At 39.4% G+C, this 24,554-nt stretch overlaps 1 protein-coding gene across 9 annotated transcripts in view; it reads left to right on the top strand.

The window, feature by feature from the left end:
• HECW1 (HECT, C2 and WW domain containing E3 ubiquitin protein ligase 1) overlaps nucleotides 1-24,554 on the top strand; it is a 349,770-nt gene that overhangs the window by 230,897 nt on the left and 94,319 nt on the right. For all 9 annotated transcript variants that reach the window (XM_061586857.1, XM_061586865.1, XM_061586862.1 and 6 more), the window contains 3 exons: nucleotides 57-207; nucleotides 15,771-15,901; nucleotides 19,863-19,984. In XM_061586857.1, coding sequence (XP_061442841.1) covers nucleotides 57-207; nucleotides 15,771-15,901; nucleotides 19,863-19,984 — 404 coding nt within the window. The remainder of the gene's footprint in view (nucleotides 1-56; nucleotides 208-15,770; nucleotides 15,902-19,862; nucleotides 19,985-24,554) is intronic.

Here is a 24,554-nt window from a genome sequence, read left to right as displayed (position 1 = left end):
GATATAATGACCTCATTTTCTGTTTTTTCCAATTTCATTAAAAAAATTAATGCAAGACTGGGAAGCTCGGGTAGATAGCCATGGACGGGTATTCTATGTGGATCATGTGAATCGAACCACGACTTGGCAGCGTCCTACTACAGCAGCCACTCCGGATGGAATACGCAGATCAGGGTCAATCCAACAAATGGAGCAACTGAATCGGCGGTGAGTTCTGCTGGACCAAATTTCTCTGTTAGCTCTAGCAAGAAACTGTCCTATCTGCCTTTAAGCCCTGCGTCTATAGAATCTGGGATACTATATAGACAAGAGACTGGCAGTGCAATCCTACACAGGTCTACGCAAAAGTATGTCCCACTGACTTCAGTGGAGCTTAATTCTAGGTAAGTGGATATATGATTGTACACTGGAAGCATCACAAAAGGTACTTACCATTGCGACTGGAGGTAGAGCAGGTTTTAAATGAATTAAAATAGTATAAATGCAATCACAAAAAGATGCTTAATTAATGGGACTGAGCTAAATATTACAATGCACACCTAGTGCTGCAAAAAAAAGAGCATGTTGGGCTCCCCCTCTGTAACCTCTAATGCAACTTTCTCAATGTCCTGATGTCCTTATGCTTTGTGTTTCCCTACTCCTGCTCCACGTCACTGGTTGTTGTTGTTGGAGCAACGAAATACACAGGATAATAACTGTAATCAGTGGGTGGTATTCAGTGCTGGTCCTCCTCAGAATAGACCCACTGAGGTTAATAGACACAACTAATTTAAGTTCATTCATTTCAGTGGCTCTACTGTGAATAGGACTTGGTTCAATACAGCCCAGTGTTTTCCACATTGATGACTGATATGACCTTGGCTGTGACTGAAGACTTTGCTTCTCCTTCTTTGGATTGTTTTTAGTTTGTTCAACATAAAAATGTGGGCAATACTCTTGGTGAGATGAGACCCACAACCAATGCTGTAGATCGGGGATCACCAACCTGTCACCCGCAGGTGCCATGGTAAGGCCTTTAGTGGTGTGCCCAGCAGGCAACCCAGAATCTGAGCTTTAATTTTTTTTTTTTTAAGTAAGTCTGTAGCCCTTCTAGAAAGAAAGTTATGGAGCAAAATATGTAGGTACCCTTCTAAGAAATTTATGTGAAATGAGACAGCCTGGCTTCTCCTGCTTGTCAGTGTTATTACCCAATGAGTGAAGTCAGAGCTATGATTGACAAATGAGCTGTTTGGACACCAGGCAATAGGAATCCCTGGGGTTCTAAAGAACTGCTGTTTGCCCTCCCTTTTAGTGCATGTTTCTTGCTTCTATTTTTTTTTCTAGTCCTTGGAATTTCCATAGTTTGCCCTTCCTTTTTACCTAGAAACCAGGATGCATCTTTCTTGTGCTGAGTTTGCCTAAGGTCAGGTAATGCCTAGAAATTATTTTCTGCAAATACTACTGTGCAATAAATGTGGGTGAATGTTAAAGAATCCTCCCCCTCCCCAAACAGGAAAATGTGAAAGCTTAGTAGAGAGACTTAGGCATGTCTCCTGCTTTTTAGGAGCTAAAGACCAGAGACTCATTAAAAATTCCCTGTATAGTACAACGGTATACATGTTTACTCAGAAGTGTTTAATGGGGCTAACATCCAGCTAAGTGGGTTCACGATGGCAGCCTGGGCTTTGGCTTAGGGTTGGCATTAGGGAAAAACAGGGTTCTTCTGCCTTGAATAGCTATATGGTAGGCAGAAGTTCAGTAGGTCATGCCTTTTCTAGTAATGCAATTATGGGAAAGCTTCACTGCAATTACTATATAATTTTGTGTTATGCCACATTCCCATGGCAGCCATTTAGTTATGCCTTGACCCTCCTGGCAGCCATTTTGTGACTAGTACCCCTAGCACGTTCTCAGAATTTGAAATGTGCCCTCTCATTCAAAAAGGTTGGGGCCCCCTGCTCTAGATCCGTCATCTTGCCTGCTAATTAGATCTTCTAGGAAAGAGTTATGTAGCTGGGTGGTAAAGACAGTGAATACATCTTTGAGGAACTCCTTGGTTTTGAAAGAGGCCATGCTGAGTCTTCTCTTAAAGTCTTGGTTTGATTGGCTAAACTCAACCATTTTGGGCAGTCTCAAACTTTCCATTTTTGCACAAAATTCCAGAACATGTTGTGGTGTCCCACCTCAAGATTCTTGGATGATATTTATCTAAATAATAGATAAATATGGGTATCATTCAGTTTTTGATACTATTGGCCATTGTATCTTCCTGGATCAGTCTGGCTGAAATGGGACCAGGGGGTTGGGGGTACAATGCTGCACTGATTCTGTTACTTCCTGAAAAGCAGAAAACAGAAGATGGTACTTGGAGACTACTGCTCCACCTTGTGGTCTGTGGCTTGCCCAGTGCTGCAAGGTTCCATTTTCTCTCTCACTGAGTGTGGTCATCTGGAGATCAGTATGCTGATGACATACGTCTCTGTCTCTCATTTCCATTTATTCCTAAGTAGACAGGCAAAGTTATGAAAAGGTGTCCTCAATTATTTTACTTTATTTTCCATTTCAAGGAAATCGATGTGGCATACATGCTTCTCCCCCTCCTCATTTTTTCCTCAAAAGACTTCTGTGAGCTTCATGGCTAAGTGAAGATTCTAGGTCCTAGTCAACACTCTAACCACAAGTAAAGAACCTGAAGCTTAATCTAGATAAGGTGGAAGTACTGGTGGTTGGGAATATGTTACCGCCCTGGGCTCCTGCTGGGAGGAAGGGCGGGATATAAATCAAATAATAAATAAAAATAAAATAATAAATAAATAAAATATGGCTTGGAATAGGTGTGCAACTTATTCTGGATACAGTTACACTCCTCCAAAAGACTCAGGTTAGGTTCATAACTTAGAGGTGTTCTTGTTATCTAGTGCTTCTGCTGGATGATCAGGTTAGTATGGTGACCAACAATGTTTTTTACTAGTTTTAGGCTAATGTGCAAGCTCTACCTTTCCCTGGATAGGTGTTTTCAAGCTACACTGATCCATGCCTTAGTTACATCCAGAGTGGATTGCTCTGTGCTCTACATAGGCCTCTGCCTTTGAAGAGTTATCAGAAACTTCATTTGGTTTAGATGTGGCCACCAGCTTGTTGAGACCTGCAAAGAGTATAGTATGCCAATTTTGAAAATACTATCCTAGCTTCACGTTGGTTTCTGAGCCTAATTCAAAGTGCTAGTAATGGTATTTAAGCCCTAAGTGGTCTTGCCTGAAGGGCCACCTTTTCCCCATATGAACCTACCTGCTCTTTAAGAATTTCCTCTGAAGGCCTCTTCTAGGTTACTTTACTGAGCGGAGAATTGTCTGAGGCAAACCTTTCTCGGCAATGGCATTGAGACTCTGGAATGCCCACCTTTTCATTGTTGTCATTCCAGCACTGGGCAAAGACGGTTCTCTTTCAAAGGCTCTTTGATGCCTGGCTAAGTTCTTTTGGATTTTCTGTTATGCTGGTCTGTGTTCTGTAGGTTTGTTTGATTTGGATTGGGCATCTGTGCTGGTAGTTTGTTCATTTCTTTTTTTGTTTGTTTTATATTATGCTTTTGTATTTTAATTCCTTGTAACCCTCATTGTAGGTTTTTGGACCAAAAGGTGGGGTAAAAAAATAAACATTGTACAATACACAAAGGATACAAGGTATGTTTTGACAGACATTATGGGGGAGAGGGGACTCAATATTGTGTTCGGCAGGAGCCCCATGTTTCTTGTAATATTTATTTTCACTTTTAGATTTGCAACTGGCTCCACAAATCTCCAGTAACGTATAAGATTTTTTTTTAAAAAAAATCAGAGGTTATTAAGTGATGCTGGAAAAATATTTTGATGCTTCTCATTCTCATGGATGAGCAAAACATCTTTAAATCTTTCCAAAATGCATCCAGTATAAGACAGATGAACTTCAGTGTATTATTAAGAAAAATGTGTCTGGTTGAGATGTTTGTGAGCAGATTTATTAAAACATGTCTTTACTTGTACTAATTTTGGGTCACACCAAGCAAACAGGGACAATGCATGTAGGTGCACACATTTCCTTCTCTTTCTACATATAGTTTAAAATTTCACTTAACATTATACCACAGCAAAAATAGTTTTTCACTATAACCTCAGGAAATATTTTTGTTTTTCTTTTCTCTCAGCTTACTATAATGATACTGTTTACCGCTGAAACAACCAGGTCTGGAACATCAATCCTCTAATTATACACCTTAAAGAGCATGCAGGCTAGTTGGGAGTTTTCTTGTTCTTTAAAAATGTGCAATGGTTATCTTTAGTGTGCCAAGGTGGCAGGAAGCAGCAGATTCAAAGCTTCTTCCTTCCAAGACAGCCAAACAGGATGGGAGTTCCTCAGTACAATTTGTAGAAAGGGGAGGATTATAGAAATCAGTCAGCTGCCAAATGACAGCCACCAGGAATTTAAGTAATCCCCTAAGGGTTGTAATTCCTCTAAAAACCTGCATGAGGGATCATAACACCAAAGAGGCCCATGAGGTATTATCCCAAGCATACTAAGCAGAGTGGTGTAGTGGTAAAAGTGTCAGTCTAGGACCAGGGAGACAAAGAGTCAAATCCCAACTCACCCACAAAGCTCACCTTAAGCCATTCACTCTTTCTCAGCATAATTTATCTCACAGGGCTGTTGTAAGGAAGGATAAAAATCTGTGTGTGGGGGGGGTATGCTATCCTGAGCTTGGAGGAAGAGTGGGACAAAAAATATAAGTATATGGATAGTCAACGTCCCTCAAACTGCAAACGATATGATAAATCTGTGTGTGGGAAAGCTCCCACATGAAAACACATTGCTACATATAGAAAACTAGCATGTCAGGCAGAGGGCTAAGCTAGAAGCATTTTCCCTTATATTTCCCCTATGTGAAGGGTGGGGGGGTCTGGAGGACATTCCAGCCATGTGAATGCACATGCCACAGTCAAGACACAGATTTACTAGTTTACTTACTGTTCATGAGAACTAAGCCATAAAGAAAGCCTTTTTAGGAAGGAACAACATGATAAACTCCACCCAGGGCCAGCTCCTGTCGTGATATCCTGTTGTGCATTCATCTCCCTGACCTAGCTCTGCAACATTTATATATATATACATATATATATATGTTTGTTTATATAATGTTTATATTGTCTGCGCAATACACACTTGCTGTATTTTAAATATTGTGGTTTTATCATGTTGTACACCGCCCTGGGAGCTGCTAGCTATAGGGCGGTTTAGAAATGCAACTAAATATATATATATATATATATATATATATATATATATATATATATATATATATATACACACATATATATATATACATATATATATATATATATATACATATATATATACACACACATATATATATATACATATATACATATATATATATACATATATATATATACACACACATATATATATATATATACACACACACACACACACATATATATATATACACACATATATACATATATATATATATACATATATATATATACATATATACATATATATATATATACATATATATACATATATATATACACACACACACACACACAAATTTTAAAACACAAACACAATTTAAAAACAATTACAAACAATTTAAAAACACATGCTAAAATGCCTGGGAGAAGAGGAAAGTCTTGACCTGGCGCCGAAAAGATAACAGTGTTGGTGCCAGGTGCACCTTGATGTCAAGTATGAGTGTAATTATGCCCTTGCTAGAACAGATAATTTGGTTTATTTTATAAAAGTAACCTTTACTTAAATCAAGATTAGCTTGATTTAATTAAAACATTTCTTTTAAATGTGCTAGCTATCACGTTAACACAGCCTTCTTGGGCTCCCTTCCCTATTCATTTGGCCCTGCATAATTCTCTCCACCTCCCACCCACTCCCATCCAGTTTGCATTCCTCTCTCTTTGTCCTGCACATCATTATAATACAGGCCTGATTCCCCCAAAGCAAGGGGCTTGGCAAAGATCCCACACTGCTGCAGTAAGGGTCTGAATACAGGAAACGTGTGAGTTCTTCCATTATCTGGCCAGAAGGGAAGTAAATATTCACATAAATAGGATTCATGCTGCACAAGTTGTTTTGGGTTCACGCCCTCTTCCCTTGTATGATCATAAGTACGGAAGGAATTTCTATAGCTAAATCATAGGCAACACTATGGACTAGTTTACCACTGTATACACATTGTTTGATTGTTCTCTGACTTCATTGAAGAGCAGTGTGTTTGAGATGATGTGAATGTTAGATCTTGGTGTTAGATCTGTGATGGCCCATTCACACATGAAACTCATTAATTGTTGTAATTGTCACATGGTGAACATGGATATGTGAACTAACACAGTGTCAAATGTTCTTAAGACAATAATCTGCTTCTGTATATATAGCAAGATCAATTTATTCAGCTATGTGGGCCATTTCATACATGTCATTACACATAGAGAGATGTAGAGCCAGCTGGGGCTGGGGACTACATAAACCCACATATACCATCATGCATCTTATTACATATGCTTATTTCCATATTATTATTATTGGGAAGCATAACTGGTGCCAGGTTGCCAACACACCTACCTATGATAAAAGAGACGTGTACAATCTTCACATGGGGTGTGTACCTGGATTCAGAGAAATAATTGTGCATGAAGCTGTCCCAGTTTCAATTGAAAAGCAATCACTTTGCCATGTGAAGATGGTTGGACTCCTTGTTAATTCTTGATTTTGCCATCCTGCTTTATTGCAACTTAATTTATAATTTAGTAAAATATGATGCTGCTGAAGGTTTATAATGTGTGTTTATTTAATATTCTTGTGGCTTCCTTTTGGCATACTTTTCTCATGGCATTGAGCATGGGATTTTCATTGGTTGTTATTTATCCACATTGGATTTCCCAATGGAACCTAAGCACGTTGCAGCTGAGTAATTGTCAAATACCATGGCTTCTTTGCAGAAAGAGCTTACTACTAATTCTTTAATCTTTTTAAAACATTAATAGCTAAAATACAAAGGACACTATCAAATCTAAACAGAGCTTGGAATTGTGGAGAATTCCTAAGATTTAAATCCATTGGTCTCATGTTTGGACATTGTATCAAGCTTTGTTATTTATTTATTACTGTTATTTTCAGTAAATGGGCAAATAAAAGAATAATCGGTAATTAACAACTGAAAACTAAGAAATTGGAAATAGCAGATAATTAAAGTTAAAATAACAAAGTTATGCATTATGTAGGACAGATAGATTATCTACATCAAGATTTCCCCTCCTCCATCTTGTGTGAATTTCCTCTCCTTTGCCTTTTTGGGACTAACCATGGTAAAGCCATAGGTCTCTGATGAGGTTAATAGTAATCATGATTAGGTGTACAGTTTGAAATCGGGTTCATATGCTGGTTTCAAGTTAAACTTGGTAATGCACACATCAGGCTGCACCATGGTTACTCCAAACCGAGAAGAAAGGAGGGAATTTGTGAGGGGGGCATAAGAAAGGGAGTGAACCTCCTGAATGATCCTCATCTCAGAACAATGTGTAAAACCAAACTATTTAATAATCATGCGTTTTCAACATGATAAGAAATAGTGAATTAAGGAAGACCAAGAATTAAGGAAGAAGAAGAGTTTCACGGAAACCTGAATTGTGCAACCAGCAATAGCTCAGTGGGATGGTACATGTTTGCATCTAGAGGTTCAGTCTCTGACATCTGGTAGGGACAGGAAACACCCCTGCCTGAAAGCCTGGAGAGCTGTAGCCAGTCATTGTAGACAATACTGGCCTGGATAGACTAATGGTCTGATTTGGTATAAGGCAGCATCCTTTATTTCTCTGTCACTTGATTACTCAACAATTGATGGCTGGCAGTTGAAAAGGAGGCTAGTGTCATGAGCCCAAGCAGAACCTTTGGCAAGAGTGGGAGGATAAAGAGTGGGGTACAAATCTTGGGGATGGGGTTGCCAGCACAGAAGAAAGGTCTTCAGAAGTGTCTGAGCTTACTAAAAGAATTACTGAGCAATGCCCAGAACACCCACTCCTTTTGCCTGAGCTGTCCAGTGATGAATTTGCCCTGGCACCCAGCCCAATGAAGAGCCTAGAGAGCAAAGTGAAAGCAACCTGTCAGAATCAGAGACAACATTTTCCCCAAGGTCAAGGCGAAAAGCCGAATGGCAGCTACAGATTGAGAAGATTGTGGAAGGGCGGGATATAAATCAAATAATAAATAAATAAATAAGATGCTTTCGCTTCTTCATAGGAGGTTGCGCCTTGTAGCTAAAACTCCAAATACCTCAAATTAATCCATAGGAGCCAGTCCCCACTCGTGTCTGATATGAAAGCTTTAGTGATGCTTGTTTAGCTCCTTTGCGTCGACTCCTTGCTGTCACCTCCATGCCTTGTTCCTGAGGGAAGCCTATCCTGTGAGATATTCCGGTATTTTGATGCATGCCTAGAGTGCGATGCCGTGTTCCTGTATTGACTTCCTGAATAAGGGTTTATACAGAAAAATGCAGTCTTCTTGCTCTGCTTCTTTGGTTGGGAGCCAGGACAGCTAGACTGACGTAATTTTTTTAAGAAAAGTGTTTGGGAGTGATGCAAGGTGAAAATTCAATTTACAGTTTTAAAGCCATGATGTTAGAACCATGATGATCCGTTAACGCATGCAAACCAATGCTTGGTAAAATGTAGCTGACCTGTGTTGGTCTGGCCCGTGTGAACTGGCCCTTGTTCTTTGAAATGAACCTGTTTAAATATAGCAGCTCTAAAGACGGAGTTGCCTACAGTTCTTCACCATGTCCAACTATTTCTACAACGGCTTATTTATTTAGTACAGACCAGGTGCATTTTGCATTTGAGCCTTACCTTACTTCTCTCTGGTGGTTCTGGCTGTTCCACGGAAGTCATTTATAGTATTCTATGCACTTACCTTCGTTTGGTGTGGAGACAATCTGTACAGCAATGTGGAATGGAAGACATTACCTCTGCATTAGGCCTAAAATTTCGGATGATCTCAGCAGTATTTGTGTAGTTCCTCATAGAAAATGAACTAAATACTAACCTAGCTTGTTATAATGCATTGGTTTTGAAACTGTTGAAAAGCATGCTGGAGTTGCTCTGAGGCTTATCAAGGGCTTCGCGATGAGATGCTCAGTGATGGCTGACATGCACGCTTCCCTGAAAGACAGCTTGTTTACCTTCCCTTACAATGAGCAACTGCAGAAGAGCATTGTGACAGTGAAGCCCAGCAGGCTGACAGCGTGTATCCCAGAACACACCTCCTACAGCATGCTGGTGGTGTTCTGTGGCAGATGTGCTGTGGCTCCCTCACAAATTACTCTTTATTCCATGAAGGTATGTTATAATACATGCAATAACTGTACCCTTCATCACAATTATTCTTCGAAAAAGGGCTGGATTTTTCAAATGTTAATTGTATAACTGTTTTCAATTTTTTCCCCAATTATGTTCACTTTTTTTGGAATTTATTGAAGATTATTTTACATAATTGTGATGAAACAATAGCAGCATCTTGACCCATTGCTTCGGTTCCTAGGCATCTTGGCCGGCAGTAGATTTTCTGCCATCTGTATATATATCCCTCTGAATAGATGAACTACTTTTTTCTGCGACTTTTTCTCTGCTGCTATTGTATGAGGGGCTCATAAAATTCAGGCTATATTGGAATGGAAAGTTTGTTCAGTCAGCCTGCTGTGAAGTGAATAAAAAAGTTTATAGGTTATTATAAAAAAGAGAGTGGGGAAAAGTAGAGCCATGTTAATACAGTGTGAAGTTAGATATAATAATTTAGTTGCAAAGGGAATATTTAAAGGCAAAATAGCAAATCCCTAATTTTTTTGGAGTTTTTTAATGTTAATGTTATTATGTTATTTACTTACTTGGTAATATGTATGTGCACGTGTGTAGTTATATAAAAAGGTTTGATTATTGGGGAAATAACACTGGGGACAAAAATGGTCTCTTTTAGGCAAGCATGAATCTTTAAATTTTCACACCTTTCTTCTATTCAATATATGTATTTAATTAAAACTTTTTTTACACTTACCTATCTTAAAAAAGGCAAGACAGTCAAATAATCAATCAAACCAAACAAACCAATAACAATATTAAAATGCACATAAGAGTTCCTATTTTTATTTGTTTTATTCCCCTCTTTGCCAAGAGTGAAAATCACTGGGAGACTTCTATCATAATAAGAAAACAATCCAAAAACCATAAACATCTAAGAAACCTAAAGCATAATTCTAATACAAATTAAAAATAAGTACCCTAAACTAGGGTTGCCAGGTCAGAAGCATCCCAAACCCTGAGATTTCAGGGGCCCCAAGTGATGTAATAGTGTGGGCCCTAGTGATGTCACGAGGCGGGCCCTGGTGATGTCATTAAGCATGATACATTAAGCATCAAACACAGTTGCTTGCAGCATTCAATTAAAACAAAAACATTTCTCTGATTGGAAATTAAGATAGAAATCTTAACTAAAAGATGGAGCCTGGGTAGGGAACATTTAATCTAGCCTACTTGCTTTTGGCAAGAAGGGTTTAAGTGCCCACAGGCCAGGCCAGTCACCAGAAGGCCATTGTAGGAAGAAAGAGGCCTAGTGTTGTGGAGATTTTAGATGGGAGCACTCGGGAGTATAGATGGATGCCCCTGAAGGCTGTAATTCTAAACATAAGGGACTAAGCCCCATAGAACTCAACAGGACTTACTTCTGAATGGATATTGTCAGGATTGTGCTGTTGGTAAAGCTTGACTAGGGATCCTCTGCAATAATATCCATATCCAAGCAGAGTTAGCAACCCCCTGCCTGGAATGCCCTGCCCCTATCTTTTAACATGGCTGCTCCAAACATCTTTACAGATTTGACCCTTCACTTCAGAAACAGCTTTGAGAAATGAGTAAGAAGATTCTCTACCCTTTCTGTCTACACTGTGGGCTGCAATAAACTCACTTTGACAGCCAACCCAATTCCAGTGAGTAATAATTGACAGAGAAACACACATGGTTTGGTCTGCCTTCACAGGCAGCAGCTTGGGAACATCAATTGCAGCCACACTTGCAAATATGTTAATTCTCTTTTACCACTATTGGGCAAGAAACAAGGTGCATCATCAGTGGGTTTAAGGGGGTTGAGCTGAGTGCATGGAACCACTGCTGTTGCTTCTATGGATGTAAGGGAGTGTGTTAAAGATAAGTGAAATGCTTTCCTAATTGTAATACCATACCAACCATGACAAGATTCCTATGAATATGGCAGAAATCTCAGCATCCCACAACCAGTAAGGATTCCTAACCAAAAACCAAAACTAAAAAAATCCTGGCAGCCAGTCAGCCAAGGTCACAGAAATCCCCATGCAGCACAACCTGACCCTGGGGCTGCAGTTAATGCAGAATGCTGCGGCATGATTGCTGACATGAGTGAGATCCTATCAGCACATAATACCTCTGCTCTGAAATCTGAATTTTTTCTCGATTTGCTACCAGGTCAAGTTCAAGGTGTGCTTTCCATGTTATGGCACATAGTACTTGTTCTGCTCTTGTAAGAAATTAGTCCTACAGCAGGGCATGGATCATAAGTCTTCCTCTTTTTCTACTCCCTTCGGTTTTTCCAAAGATTATTGTCTTTTCTAGTCAAGCATGTCTTCTCATTATGTGTCCAAATAATGATAACCTCAGTTTCATCATTTCAGCTTCTAGGGATGGTCTTGGTTTAATTTGTTCTAACACCCAATTATTTGTCTTTTTCTCAGTCCATGGTATGCGCAAAGCGCTCCTCCAACACCACCTTTCAAATGAGTTGATTGCTCTCTTATCCACTTTTTTCACTGTCCAACTTTCACATCCATACACAGATATAGGAAATACCATGGTCTGAATGATCCTGACTTTGGTGTTCAGTGATACATCTTTGCATTTGAGGACCTTTTCTAGTTCTGTCATAGCTGCCCTCACCAGTCCTAGCCTTCTTCTGATTTCTTGACTATTGTCTACATTTTGGTTAATGACTGCGCTGAGGTATTGATAATCCTTTACAATTTCAATGTCCTCATTGTCAACTTTAAAGTTACATAAATCTTCTGTTGTCATTACTTTAGTTTTTTTGACTTTCAGCTATAGTCCTGCTTTTGTGCTTTCCTCTTTAACTTTCATCAGCATTTGTTTCAAAACATTACTGGTTTCTGCTGGTAGTATGGTGTCGTCTGCATATCTTAAATTATTGATATTTCTCCCTCCAATTTTCACACCTCCTTCATCTTGGTCCAATCCTGCTTTCCGTTTGATATGTTCTGCATATAGATTAAACAAATAGGGTGATAAAATACACCCCTGTCAGTTTCTCCATATTCTGTCCTTACAGTAGCCTCTTGTCCAGAGTATAGGTTGCACATCAGGACAATCAGATGCTGTGGCACCCTCATTTCTTTTAAAGCATTCCATAGTTTTTCATGATCTACATAGTCAAAGGCTTTGCTGTAATCTATAAAGGACAGAGTGATTTTCTTCTGAAATTCTTTGGTCCGTTCCATTATCCAGCTTTTGTTTGCAATATGATCTCTGGTGCTTCTTCCCTTTCTAAATGCAGCTTGGACATCTGGCATTTCTTGCTCCATATATGGTAAGAGCTTTTGTTGTAGTATCTTGAGCGTGACTTTACTTGCATGGGATATTGAGGCAATAGTTCAATAATTACTGCATTCCCTGGGATCCCCTTTCTTTGGAATTGGTATGTCTATTGAACGCTTCCAGTCTGTGAGCCATTGTTTTCTTTTCCATATTTGTTGACAGATTTTTGTCAAAATTTGGACAGATTCAATAGCTTGTAGCAACTCTATTGGTATGCCATCTATTCCTGGTGATTTGTTTCTTCCAAGTATTTTAAGAGAAGCTTTCACCTCGCATTCTAAAATTTCTGCTTCTTCATCATATGGTTCTTCTGTGAATAAATCTGTCATCCTTACATCTCTTTTGTAGAGTTCTTCAATGTATTGCTTCCAGCTTCTTCTTTTTTTATCTCTGTCAGTCAGTGTGCTCCCCTGTTGATTATTCAACATCCCTACTCTTGGTTTAAATTTCATTTCTCTAATCTTTTGGCATAGGGCTCTTGTTCTACCCTTTTTGTTCTCCTCTTCTATTTCTATATAGTAACTATTGTAATAATTTTCTTTGTCCCTACGTACTAGCTGCTGTATAGATGCATTTAGGGTTCTGACCGTGTTTCTATCTCCTTTTGGTTTTGCTTTTCTTCTGTCTTTAACCAGTTTAAGAGGTTCTTCAGTCATCCATTGAGGTTTTTCTCTCTTTTTAACTAGACGTATTGTCTTTTTACATTCTTCCCTGATAATGTCTCTGACTTCACTCCATAGTTCTTCTGTTTCTCTGCTAACTAAGTTTAAAGCCTCAAATCTGTTCCTTATTTGATCATTATATTCTTCTGGGATGTTATTGAAATTGTATTTTGGCATTATGATTGCTTTGTTGTTCTTCTTTAGTTTTACTCTGATTTTTGATATGACTAGTTCATGGTCTGTACCGCAGTCTGCTCCTGGTCTTGTTTTTGCCAAAAGTATGGAACTTCTCCATCTTCTGCTACCTGTTATATAATCAATTTGATTCCTGTATTACCCATTTGGTGATGTCCATGTGTACAGTAATCTTTTTGGTTGCTCAAAAAATGTGCTTGCAAGAAACAAATTATTGGCTTCACAACATTCAGTAAGTCTTTCTCCTGCTTCATTTCTATCTCTTAAGCCCCATTTCCCACAATTTCTAGTTCTTCTCTGTTCCCTACTTTTGCATTCCAGTCCCCCATGATTATCAGCACATCTTGTTTTGGTGTACGATCAATTTGTTCTGCGTAAAATCTCTCCAATTCCCCTTCTTCTGTGTTTGCTGTTGGAGCATAGACTTGGATTATGGTTATGTTAATAGGTTTTCCATTTAATCTCATTGATATCACTCTTTCAGACTTTGCATTATAGCTCCTAATTGCTTTTGCTGCATCACTTCTCACTATTAAAGCAACCCCGTTTCTTCTTAATTTCTCATTTCCTGTATAAAATATTTTGTAGTTGCCTGGTTGAAAATGTCCCATTCCCATCCATTTTAATTCACTCATGCCAAGTATTGTCATGTTCTTAACAAACCACTAATCTTTCTGAAAAGCTTATAACAAAATCTCTCTCCCTGTACACTGTGATGTCTGGTTCTATCTTCATTCTTTTTTCCCCACAAGAAGTCTGCTACAGTAGGGCATGGATCATACGTAATAGTTTTTAATTTTAGTTTGCTTTTTAATTCATGGTGAGAGAGCAGGCTGGTAAGAATGTTGCTAGGCTAGTAATTTGTGTAAATGCCTTTGCAAGGCTGTAGTGACTCACTCCCCATCCTTTTTTTTTATACTTTGAACCACTTTTGCCTCAGTCTAAATGTCAGTGTTTGTACATGGTAGAGAGGTTTCCATGTGCAAGCCATTTGAATGAAAAAATGGACACCCAGTAACCATTCCTTTAAAAATGCCCTGCCCTGTAACAGTACTCATTTTTCAGCAGCCATGAACATGGATGGGTGCAGCAATTTTGGTTTCTCAGCTTATGTGTTATGTATTCTTTCCAATCTGAGATACTTTCCCTGATGGCAGCTTCCCTCATGCTTAATTGCAGGTAAGCACAGAAAGTTTCCTGGGAAATGCCAGGTACCTTTCTGTAGAACACCCTTCCCCCATTTTTGACACAAAAAGGTATCTGCAGGCTGTGCAGACCCAAAGTATTTGCTGTCTTGCTGACAAACTTGTTCAGCTGGGCCTGAAGCTCCCCATGGGGTTTGGAATCCCCGTACTAGTGCTTCCAGGCCTGTCATTCAAGCAGCTTGGGAGTTGCTGAAATTATACTTGCATGATGTTACCACAATAAAAGGCTTCTTTGGACAACGAGAATTATTTTGTCCCCAATAAATTACAATATTGTTCCAAAATGCCTTTTGCCAAGTATCTTACACAGTGAAAATGTTTCACATCCCCTCCGTGGGCCCAAGCTGTCATAAAGATCTAACTGGGTTTAGTGGCATATAGGAAGACAGTGCAGATGAACTAACACATTGAGCACACTAACAAACAATTCTCAGCACCCTTAACGAACTGCAGTTCCCAGGGTTATTTGGGGGAAGCAATGTGCTTTAAATGTATGGTGTGGATGTGACCATAGTCAAATCTAATTAGCTATGGATAGTGACATCATCACATTGACTACATGATTCCCAGTTTGCTGGGATCACTTGAGGGGAAAAGCAAATAACAAAAAAATCACAAACTGTTGTCAACACAGCAGCAGAGGGAAAACAATAGTAGCAAAGAGCCAGAAAAAGGTAGGCTTAAGGGTTTGTTTGTTTGTTTCCAGAGAAAGGAGTTGGGCCTCTCAAAAGTACTACTTTTATCCTGAAAAACAAAACAGGGAAACAACCAGCTTTGTTACTTAGTTGTACAGGGAGGCCTGCCACACTTGACATTTATATGTAAACCGAACTTCTATGATTACTTGATGGTTTATTGTCCTTTTGTTTTATTGTTTCCAGTTAATTGTCTATCACATTGGGTACCTTTAAGGAAGAAAGGCAGTTAATTTTATAAAATAACTAACACCTTCCATTCTATAAGCAGAACACGAAAATGCTCTCATTACAGCTGTATATCTGACCAATGTATTTTTCTTGCTCCCCCTTTTCAAAATCAAGGTACCAAAATATCCAGCGAACTATTGCTACGGAAAGGACAGAGGAGGACAGTGTTGTCAACAACAGGGTAGAGAGGCTCCCACCTGGAGGAGGCAGTGATTCTGAGACAGATCCTTCTCAAGCAAATTCAGGTAAAACATTTTACATGGCTCAGTACTGTCCCGAATGGCATTCTCCCTCTTAATACAGTAGATACAAGCTTTGGTATTTTATAGCAGAAATAGATAAGTGGGGTGAAGGGCAGCGTGGGCGGAGGGAGAACTTCACCCACTGCAAATGCTTCTCAGCTAGGGCCTAGTTCTCACTGATGTGGTAAGCCTGTATTAGGGCAGCACAACTTCGGATCCCTCCATATTCCTTCCAGTTTGAAAACCATATGCCAGAGCGAAGAATTCTAGCTTAGCCTTCTCCCTGTAGGAACTGGTTTGTCCTGAGTATGGGTGGGAGAGAAATTTGATCAGCTTGCATTTAAAGCCAAATCTATCAAATTCACATTTTCCGAAACAATATGAGAACCAAAACACAGCCAGCTTTTGAAATTCACATTTATCCAAATTTTGCAATGCAGTTCTCCAGCCAAACGAAGTTTACAAAAATGCATATATTAGGGGAAAGTCAGTGTGCATCAAAATATACGTATTAGTGAAAGTAATGTACAAAAATGCATTATATTATTTATTTATTTATTTTATTTATTTTATTTGTTCCATTTTTAACCGCCCATAGCGAATAGCTCTCTGGGCGGTGTACAAAAAGATTAAAATACAAAATATCATAATAAAAACAGCCGAACAATAATTCTCTTCACCGCTGCCACCATTTGTTACAGTTCCCCTTCAGCCTTGGTCATTACCTTACCCTCCCTTCTGGTCTGTGAAACCCCAGCCAAGGATCAGGCCTTTGGTAAACCAAATTAAGTATTTATTACAGATAACAAAGCTAACAAGATTAACAAGATTTCTTCTTAAGGCACATAAACATATGGTTTTACTCAATACTAATCCGAACTCCACCTCCCTCCTGGCAAACAACTCTCTAAACCCCACCAAGCAACCCACTCAGTTCTCTTCTCCCCCCCAGATTCCACTCTCACTCTTCCTTTTATACATTCAGCCATTTTAAACACTCAGCCAATCATCTCGCATGCCGATTCACTCCCCCTCTTTCACTCCACTTACCATGTATCTTCTAAAGAACCAACACTTACCATATATACATTAATATAGGAACATCACATTCCCCCCCCCCTTAAACAACAGCAGAGTATTATTCCTGTTCCAGGTTTTATACGTCGCGTTAACAAATAAAAGTCTCTATGGGGAAAATGTCTTTCTTTGTTCCTCTGTCTGGTCACGTCACTGCAGTCCCAGCCACTTGCCTGGAAAGTCCATCGGCCAGTACGTTATGAGAAATTGCTTGCAAAATGTGTATATTAATCAAAACTGCACACAAAAATATGTTTATAGGAAGAAAATTGTACTTAAATGCTGAACAATTTTTATGAGGATTTTTTAAAAAAATCATAAATTGCTGCAGATTGAATTTAACGTTGAAGAAATGAGAGAGAACCAAAATTTACAGATCCGTCCATCCCTAGTCCTGAGGAGTGTTGCATTATCCCCATCTGCATTACAGAGTGTTATAATCCCAATGAGTTTATCATCTCCATGAGAAACAGGCCTAATAGCTGGTGCTGCTGAAGGTTCTACCCATGAATGTCTTTGGACTTTCCTACACCCTTGTGAAAGAAGTACCTTCCACACAGAGACTGTGTGTGCATCCAGTTGCACATAATCACAGCAGACGTGATTCCAAAAGAAAGTTGTCATGATTACAGCAATCATGGCAGTCATTTTTAATAATAATGTAGTTACATTTCACATGCCAGTTCCTCCATATGAATGTGGACAATAAATTCAAAGGCACCACCACGTGGTTGTACTTTTTGACTGGAAAAAAAATTGTACTGGAGAAAAATGTTATACTTTCCCAGTTATTAAGAATGTGGTGTTGCTTACATCACAAACCACATAAAATAGGTGCCTACGATGCATACAAACATTTACCGGATATTGTTTGTGCTGTGATTAGTGACCAGTGATACAGTACCACATCCATACTTGCATTATATCTAAACCATTTTGTGAACTTTTTCTTTTCTTGTCTTGTTTTTGCTATTTTTGTTACTGGAACAGAAGCTGTTCATGCAAGCGTATACATACACATCAACCCAATTTACAACTCCTGGATGCAAACATTGATCTAGCAATATATGGGTGGTATTCAATGGCCATCCTACTTAGAGTAGACTCATTGAAGTTAATAGACATGACTAACTTAGGTTCATTAATTTTGGTGGGTCTACTCTGAGTAGGACTTAGCTGAAAACAACCCTATATATTTAAAATGGCATTGAGCAGCAGAATTAGACTCCCAAAGCAATCCAACAACATTCTGTAAGGTTTTGTTTTGTGTCATTTCCCCCCCTATGCACTTGCTGTCTTCTGTGTTTGATTATACAAGTAGTCAGATTTTTTAAAAAATAATTAAAAGGGGTAACTTTTTGCCCCCAAATATGGATAGGATATTATACTATTGATATTGACAAGAAATTTATGAATGTATTGAATATGGGCTAGAGACTATGGTTGTGGCACATTTTAGCACACTGCATGAGAGGGATTGAGCAAATGTTTGGATTACCCTTCAATATATATATATATTATTGTAACTCTCATTGAATGGAAACATTGGTTCATGGGTACAATTAAATTAACCACGTTTCCCCCCCATTTTTATTCATCTATGGTTTAGATTATGGGCAAAAGTTTCCAAAAGACTAGCCTTACTTTCATTTTCACACATATTTATCTACTTACAATTCCTTGAAAAACACAAGTTAAAACTATGTAGCAGAAGCACAAGTCCTGCTTGTGTACCCTTGGCTGTAGTTTTGTTGCTTTCCACTTACAAAATAAGAGGTTGCTGGTGTTAATATTGAAGAGAGTTTTACCACTTTGAACATAGGAAGCTGCCTTAATAAGTCAGACCTTTGGGCCATCTAGCTTGGTATTACCAGCTCCAGCTGGCAGATACCACTCTGTGGGGTCTCAGGCTTTCCCAAGCCTAGTAGTTCACATTCTGTTTCACTGGAGTTGCCAGGGATTTGATCTCAGACCTTCTACATGCAAAAATATGTTGTCTTTGTAACCACAGAGCGGTGACCCTTGTGTGTGTCTTTAAAGAAACACTGAGATAGAGAAGAGGAACTGAGACAACACCCTGAGCCGTGATATCTGTGTGTTTAGCAAAATTATACTGTACAATCCTTAAATACTATACTGCTCAATACTGGCTGGTGTGATGGGGTGGAGCCACCCTTCTGTTGCCAGCACCACTGCAGCTTACCTGAGCGGGCTAGAGTGGAGCATGGGGGTGACAAGGTCGGGGCTGTGTGGACACACTGCCCACAGTCCTACTTCAGCACTCTAGTACTCCAAACTGCAAGTGGAAGAATGTATTTGTGAATGCTTTCCTGCATAAAAAGAATACTTTGCACACTATGAAAATTAGGACTTTAGGGAGAAACCTTGCTCCCTGATGTGCTCTTTTTCAACATATTTTTATGTGGGAGGACATGCACATGGCTCCAATCCCAAGAGCTTGAAGTAGTACAGTACAAGGACTCCACCATATGATTTTGCTGAATGTCTGCCTTGGCTCTTAGATCATGGCACATGAAGTCCAGCTTTTTTATTTATTTATTTATATTCCTTTTAAAATGAAATTTCGATACTTCTGTCCACTCACAACTTCTGTAGCTGTGTCAGAGATAAAGATCTACTTGATTTTTTACTGGGCATTTATTTATAAAGCTAAGTTTAGCAGTTGTTGGATAAAAACCAACACTCAGCTAAAGAAATCGATCATTGAGGAATGAAAAAAGACAAGAAGCGTAGATTTGCTGGGGAGGATTGTTCCGTGGATTAAAAAGTCCTTTCTGTAACTACCAGGACATACATGCAGTAAAGTGAGAGTATCATAATGCAAGCTTCTCTGCTGTATGTTATATGTAATCCTTTTTATTTTCAGAAACTAGAAGAGAAGCACCTGTTTCGCCTGTGAATTCTCAAAAAATCACTTTGTTGCTGCAGTCTCCAGCTGTGAAGTTCATCACCAATCCTGAGTTCTTCACGGTGCTGCATGCAAACTATGTAAGTGCTTCGGCCTCAGCTGTCTTGCAGATTGGTGACCTACTTTGACAGCATCCACGTAGCGCTTCTTTGTGTCATTCATCTGACCTCCTCTGAGATAAGTCTTCTGTAGCTGTAAACTGGAGATTCCAGGGAACAAAACACAGCTGTATTATCCAAATGATAGGTTCATCCCCACTTGAATTTGTTCACCTGGATGATCATGCAGAAGAAATTTGGCTTTTCAGCAATCCAGCGGCATGACCTGCAAGCCCCACTACATGTGCTTCCTTCTTGTACAAGGAGTATTTGGTGGTTTGTGAACATATAAAATCAAACCTTATCACCATAAATAACAACAATGAGATGTTTAGTCATTGATTCACAGCAGAGTATAGTTGAGTCATACTCTTTCACAGGGAATCATAATGCAGAGAGGTAGCTTTTCTCACAGCAAAGCTATTTCAGAAGAGGGCTATAATTATCTATACGCATCAGTTTCTGCCTCAATAGATTTGGATCAATGTTGTTCTCTTTATGTAATATTTTGTATAGAAAGGACCCATGCTTGTCACATACAATTTGTATTCTTCCCATTTCTCTGAGCTGGAACATTATTATTATTATTATTTATTAAATTTATATACCGCCCGACTAGCAATAGCTCTCTGGGCGGTGAACATGGCAATACAATAACATAGGAAATACAATAAATGACACAATATAATACAAAATAATACAGTCTAAAATCAATACAATAACATTTTTAAAATTAAATCAATTTAAATTAAAATGCTTCAGAGAATAAGAAGGTTTTAACCTGGCGCCGAAAAGAAAGCAGAGTCGGCGCCAGGCGTACTTCCTCGGGGAGACTGTTCCATAGTTCGGGGGCCACCACTGAGAAGGCCCTAGATCTTGTCACCACCCTCCGGGCCTCCCTGTGAGTCGGAACCCGGAGGAGGGCCTTCGTAGCAGAACGTAGTGTACGGGCCGGTTCGTATCGGAAGAGGCGTTCCGCAAGGTATCGTGGTCCCGCACCGTATAAGGCTTTATAGGTTAATACCAACACTTTGAATCTGGCCCGGAAACGTATTGGCAGCCAGTGCAAGCGGGCCAGAACAGGTGTTATATGCTCGGACTGCTTGGTCCTTGTTAGCAGTCTGGCTGCCGCGTTTTGCACTAGCTGTAGCTTCCGAACTGTCTTCAGAGGTAGCCCTACGTAGAGCGCATTGCAGTAATCCAAACGCGAGGTTACCAGAGCATGTACCACTGATGTAAGGTCCTCTTTACTCAAATAGGGACGTAGCTGGGCTACCAACCGAAGTTGGTAAAACACATTCCTTGCCACCGAGGCTACTTGAGCCTCAAGTGAGAGGGAAGAGTCTAAAAAGACTCCCAGACTACGAACCCGCTCCTTTAGGGGGAGTGTAACCCCGTCCAGGACAGGTTATATATCCACCATCCGATCAGAGAACCCATCCACCAACAGCATCTCAGTCTTCTCTGGATTGAGCTTCAGTTTGTTAACTCTCATCCAGTCCATTGTCGCAGCCAGGCAACGGTTTAGCACTCACACTATATTCCTATGTTTAAAAAATAACTAAACCCTAACCAAATATCTCAGATGAGATGTTTCCAGATCCTGGCAGTAGCAGCTGGTGAGGTGGCGTGGGTGGGGCACCATTGCTCTCCTAGCTTCTGAACATGGCAAGTCACTGCCACTGACTGAGAGGTGGAGGGGCGAGGCATGGGGAGCTCGGTAGGATATGGCACAGTGAGGTGGAGTCAATCTGATGTTCCTGCCACTGTGTGCCATACCGTGTGAAGCTCCCTGCACCAAGCTCCCTGTGCCTAGCCCCTCTGTCAACTGCAGAAATCTGCCATGTTTGGAAGGTAGAAGAACAGCAGTGCACCACCCACAATGCCTTACCATCCACAACTGGATCCTGGAATGCCTTTTGCAAGGATTGCATGGGATTCCTGAATGAGAGAATCAGTAGCTGCAGGAAGCTTCCATGAGAGAGAGCTTTTATGGCACTACTGATCTTCCCCTAAAATGTGAAGCAAAATGGGAATATTGTGTGTGTGTTCTAGGTTGTTCGTTAATTCATGCAATGGAGTTGTAGGGCCCAACAGCTGGCTAGTGCCCTAGATGAACTAAATATGGGTCCTAGAACATGCCCAAGAATAATGTGCAGGATACTGGTGTTCTTTGGCAGATGCTCAGAGGTTTCTTGATACAGAGAAGTTTCCCAGAAAGTTGAAAATTTGAAAACCACATAGTCAGATGGTCAAGAAAATGTATATCAATCTTCTCCACTGTTTTAATAGATGTGTAATTTCCCCTTATAATTGGCTAAGTAGAAATTAAATACATTTCAAGTTTTCTCAGAACAGTATGTTGGAATGCTTGATATAAACATACACATTTTCTTTGAGATCCCATTTTGGTGAGGTCAGGGGATTCAAATACTATTCAGAAAACATCCAAGATTCTTTTGAATATACCCTGTGTGGCTTTTAACTTGTATTAGTAGAACTTGCAGCAAAGGAGATATCCAAGTAATTTGAACAGAGCAAAACCTTTTTTGTTAAACAGTGAATCTGGGTTCTGCTAAAGAAACCAGAATGACCTGCTGAAACATCTGTTAAGTCATATAAATTCCACTTGTGTTAAAATAATACAATTAATACAAATAATGTGCCACATAAATTTGGGCTTAATGTGAGGTTAATATTGGGGTTAATAATTTAACCACAGATTCCAATTAAAATCTAGAAGCATTAATTATGGCCATGAAATTTGGAAAATATTATCTAGCAGCTGGAGCTGAAATGGAAAACAGATCTCTTATTTCCTTGAAGACTTTAAAAAACCTGTGAAATTCTTGGTCTCCAAGCCAGTTAGCTGGTAGTGGAATAAACAGTTAGTACTAGTAAGTTTCTATAACTCTACATTTCTACAGTCCCAATCCAAAGCTAAAAGCTAAATAGCAAGTGGCCAAATGTACAATATGTTTCCCATGTATTTCCAGAAAGTAATAATCATTCACTGTGTGTGATCATGAATACTTAGCTAGTTTCAAGTGTGTTGTATGACTGCCTTGAGACTTTGGAGAGATGTGAGAGCTTCTTCTATATGGCTGGATCCTATCCTGCTCCAGCAATATCTTTAGGAAGGAATCACAAGGATGAGGCAAATGGTATCATTCCTTCCTCACACCAATATCATAGGTCCTCAGGCAATGACAGTTTGGGAAGGAAACACATTACTCATCAGAGCCACAGGGCTCTTTCATACAAATATTGTCACAGTGGCAATAGTTCCTTTGAAACACAGAAGGAAGCAGTGTTGTGCGTTCTTCTTACTAGTGGTGGATGGGTGGGTGCAGTCTGGAAACTAGTGATTACTTTATCTCAGGACCCATCTACCTGGGAGCATTTCTTCATAGGAAATACACTTCTTTTACCTTCACTTTTCATTTGCATTGTCTGCAGTTCCTGCTCAAAAGTTAGCTGCCAATTGCCTTTTCCCATTCAAATAAGCAGGCATTTCTCTGGGTAGGATTGGTCTTGCTTTTTCCTTGTGGACCCATCTTCTACTTATACATGTCCACTCCCTCTGGTTGCTAAGGTGATTGAGCATGCTCAATCTTTTCTACCAGCTGCAGTAGATTCCTTAAAAAAAGCCTGCAAGTGCGAATATCTGTGTTTTCACTGGTAGGATACAGCTGAAACACAAATCTTTGTTTGAGTGGTGTTATGCTTTTGTGCACCAGTTAGGGGACAAAGAAAATAAAGGCACCGTTTGCAGCAAAATAGAAAAGGCCAGCAGAATGGAGGAGAGCAGCCGGAAGTTGCTTGTCAGCCTACAGGAAATAAAATGAACAAAGGGAGGAGGAGGGAGTGGGCGTGGAGAGGAGAACAATTGACACTCCCACCTAAAAGCATCTGAGCAAAGCATCTGCAAGCACTAGAGAAAGGGGGTGAATAAAAATTTTTCTTCCCTTTTCATATTATCAGTGGATTAGGTTAGTATGGATTTGCAGGGGGGAAACGCAGCTTCTGTTTGCCGGTAATATCATGTGAACCATGCAAATTTAAAGGAGATGTGGGTAGCACCAAACACACAGGAAACCACGATGTAGATGAGCCCTCAGTTTGATCTGGAATAAACTTAGTATTTCTTAACTTTCTTGACAAGCATTGGGAAGCTGTTTTCCAAAAGTTTTTTCCCCAGCTCACAACATTTATTATTTATTTTTATTTATTTATAAAAATATTTGTATACCTCTATTTCATTAAAAACATCAAAGCAATATGTTGTTATGTGCCTTCAAGTGAATTTCAACAGCGTTTATTAGAAACCACCCTGTTCAGATCTTGTAAGTTCAAGTCTGTGGCTTCCTTTATGGAATCAATCCATCTCTTGTTTGACCTTCCTCTTTTTCTACTCCCTTCTGTTTTTCCCAGCATTATTGTCTTTTCTAGTGAATCATGTCTTCTCATTACGTGTCCAAACTATGATAACCTCAATTTCATCATTTTAGCTTCTAATGATAATTCTGGTTTAATTTATTGTAACACCTAA

The sequence above is a fragment of the Rhineura floridana genome, chromosome 10 (assembly GCF_030035675.1).
Source record: "Rhineura floridana isolate rRhiFlo1 chromosome 10, rRhiFlo1.hap2, whole genome shotgun sequence".
NCBI classification, from domain to species: Eukaryota; Metazoa; Chordata; class Lepidosauria; order Squamata; family Rhineuridae; genus Rhineura; species Rhineura floridana.
This window is presented reverse-complemented; position numbering and strand designations above follow the sequence as displayed.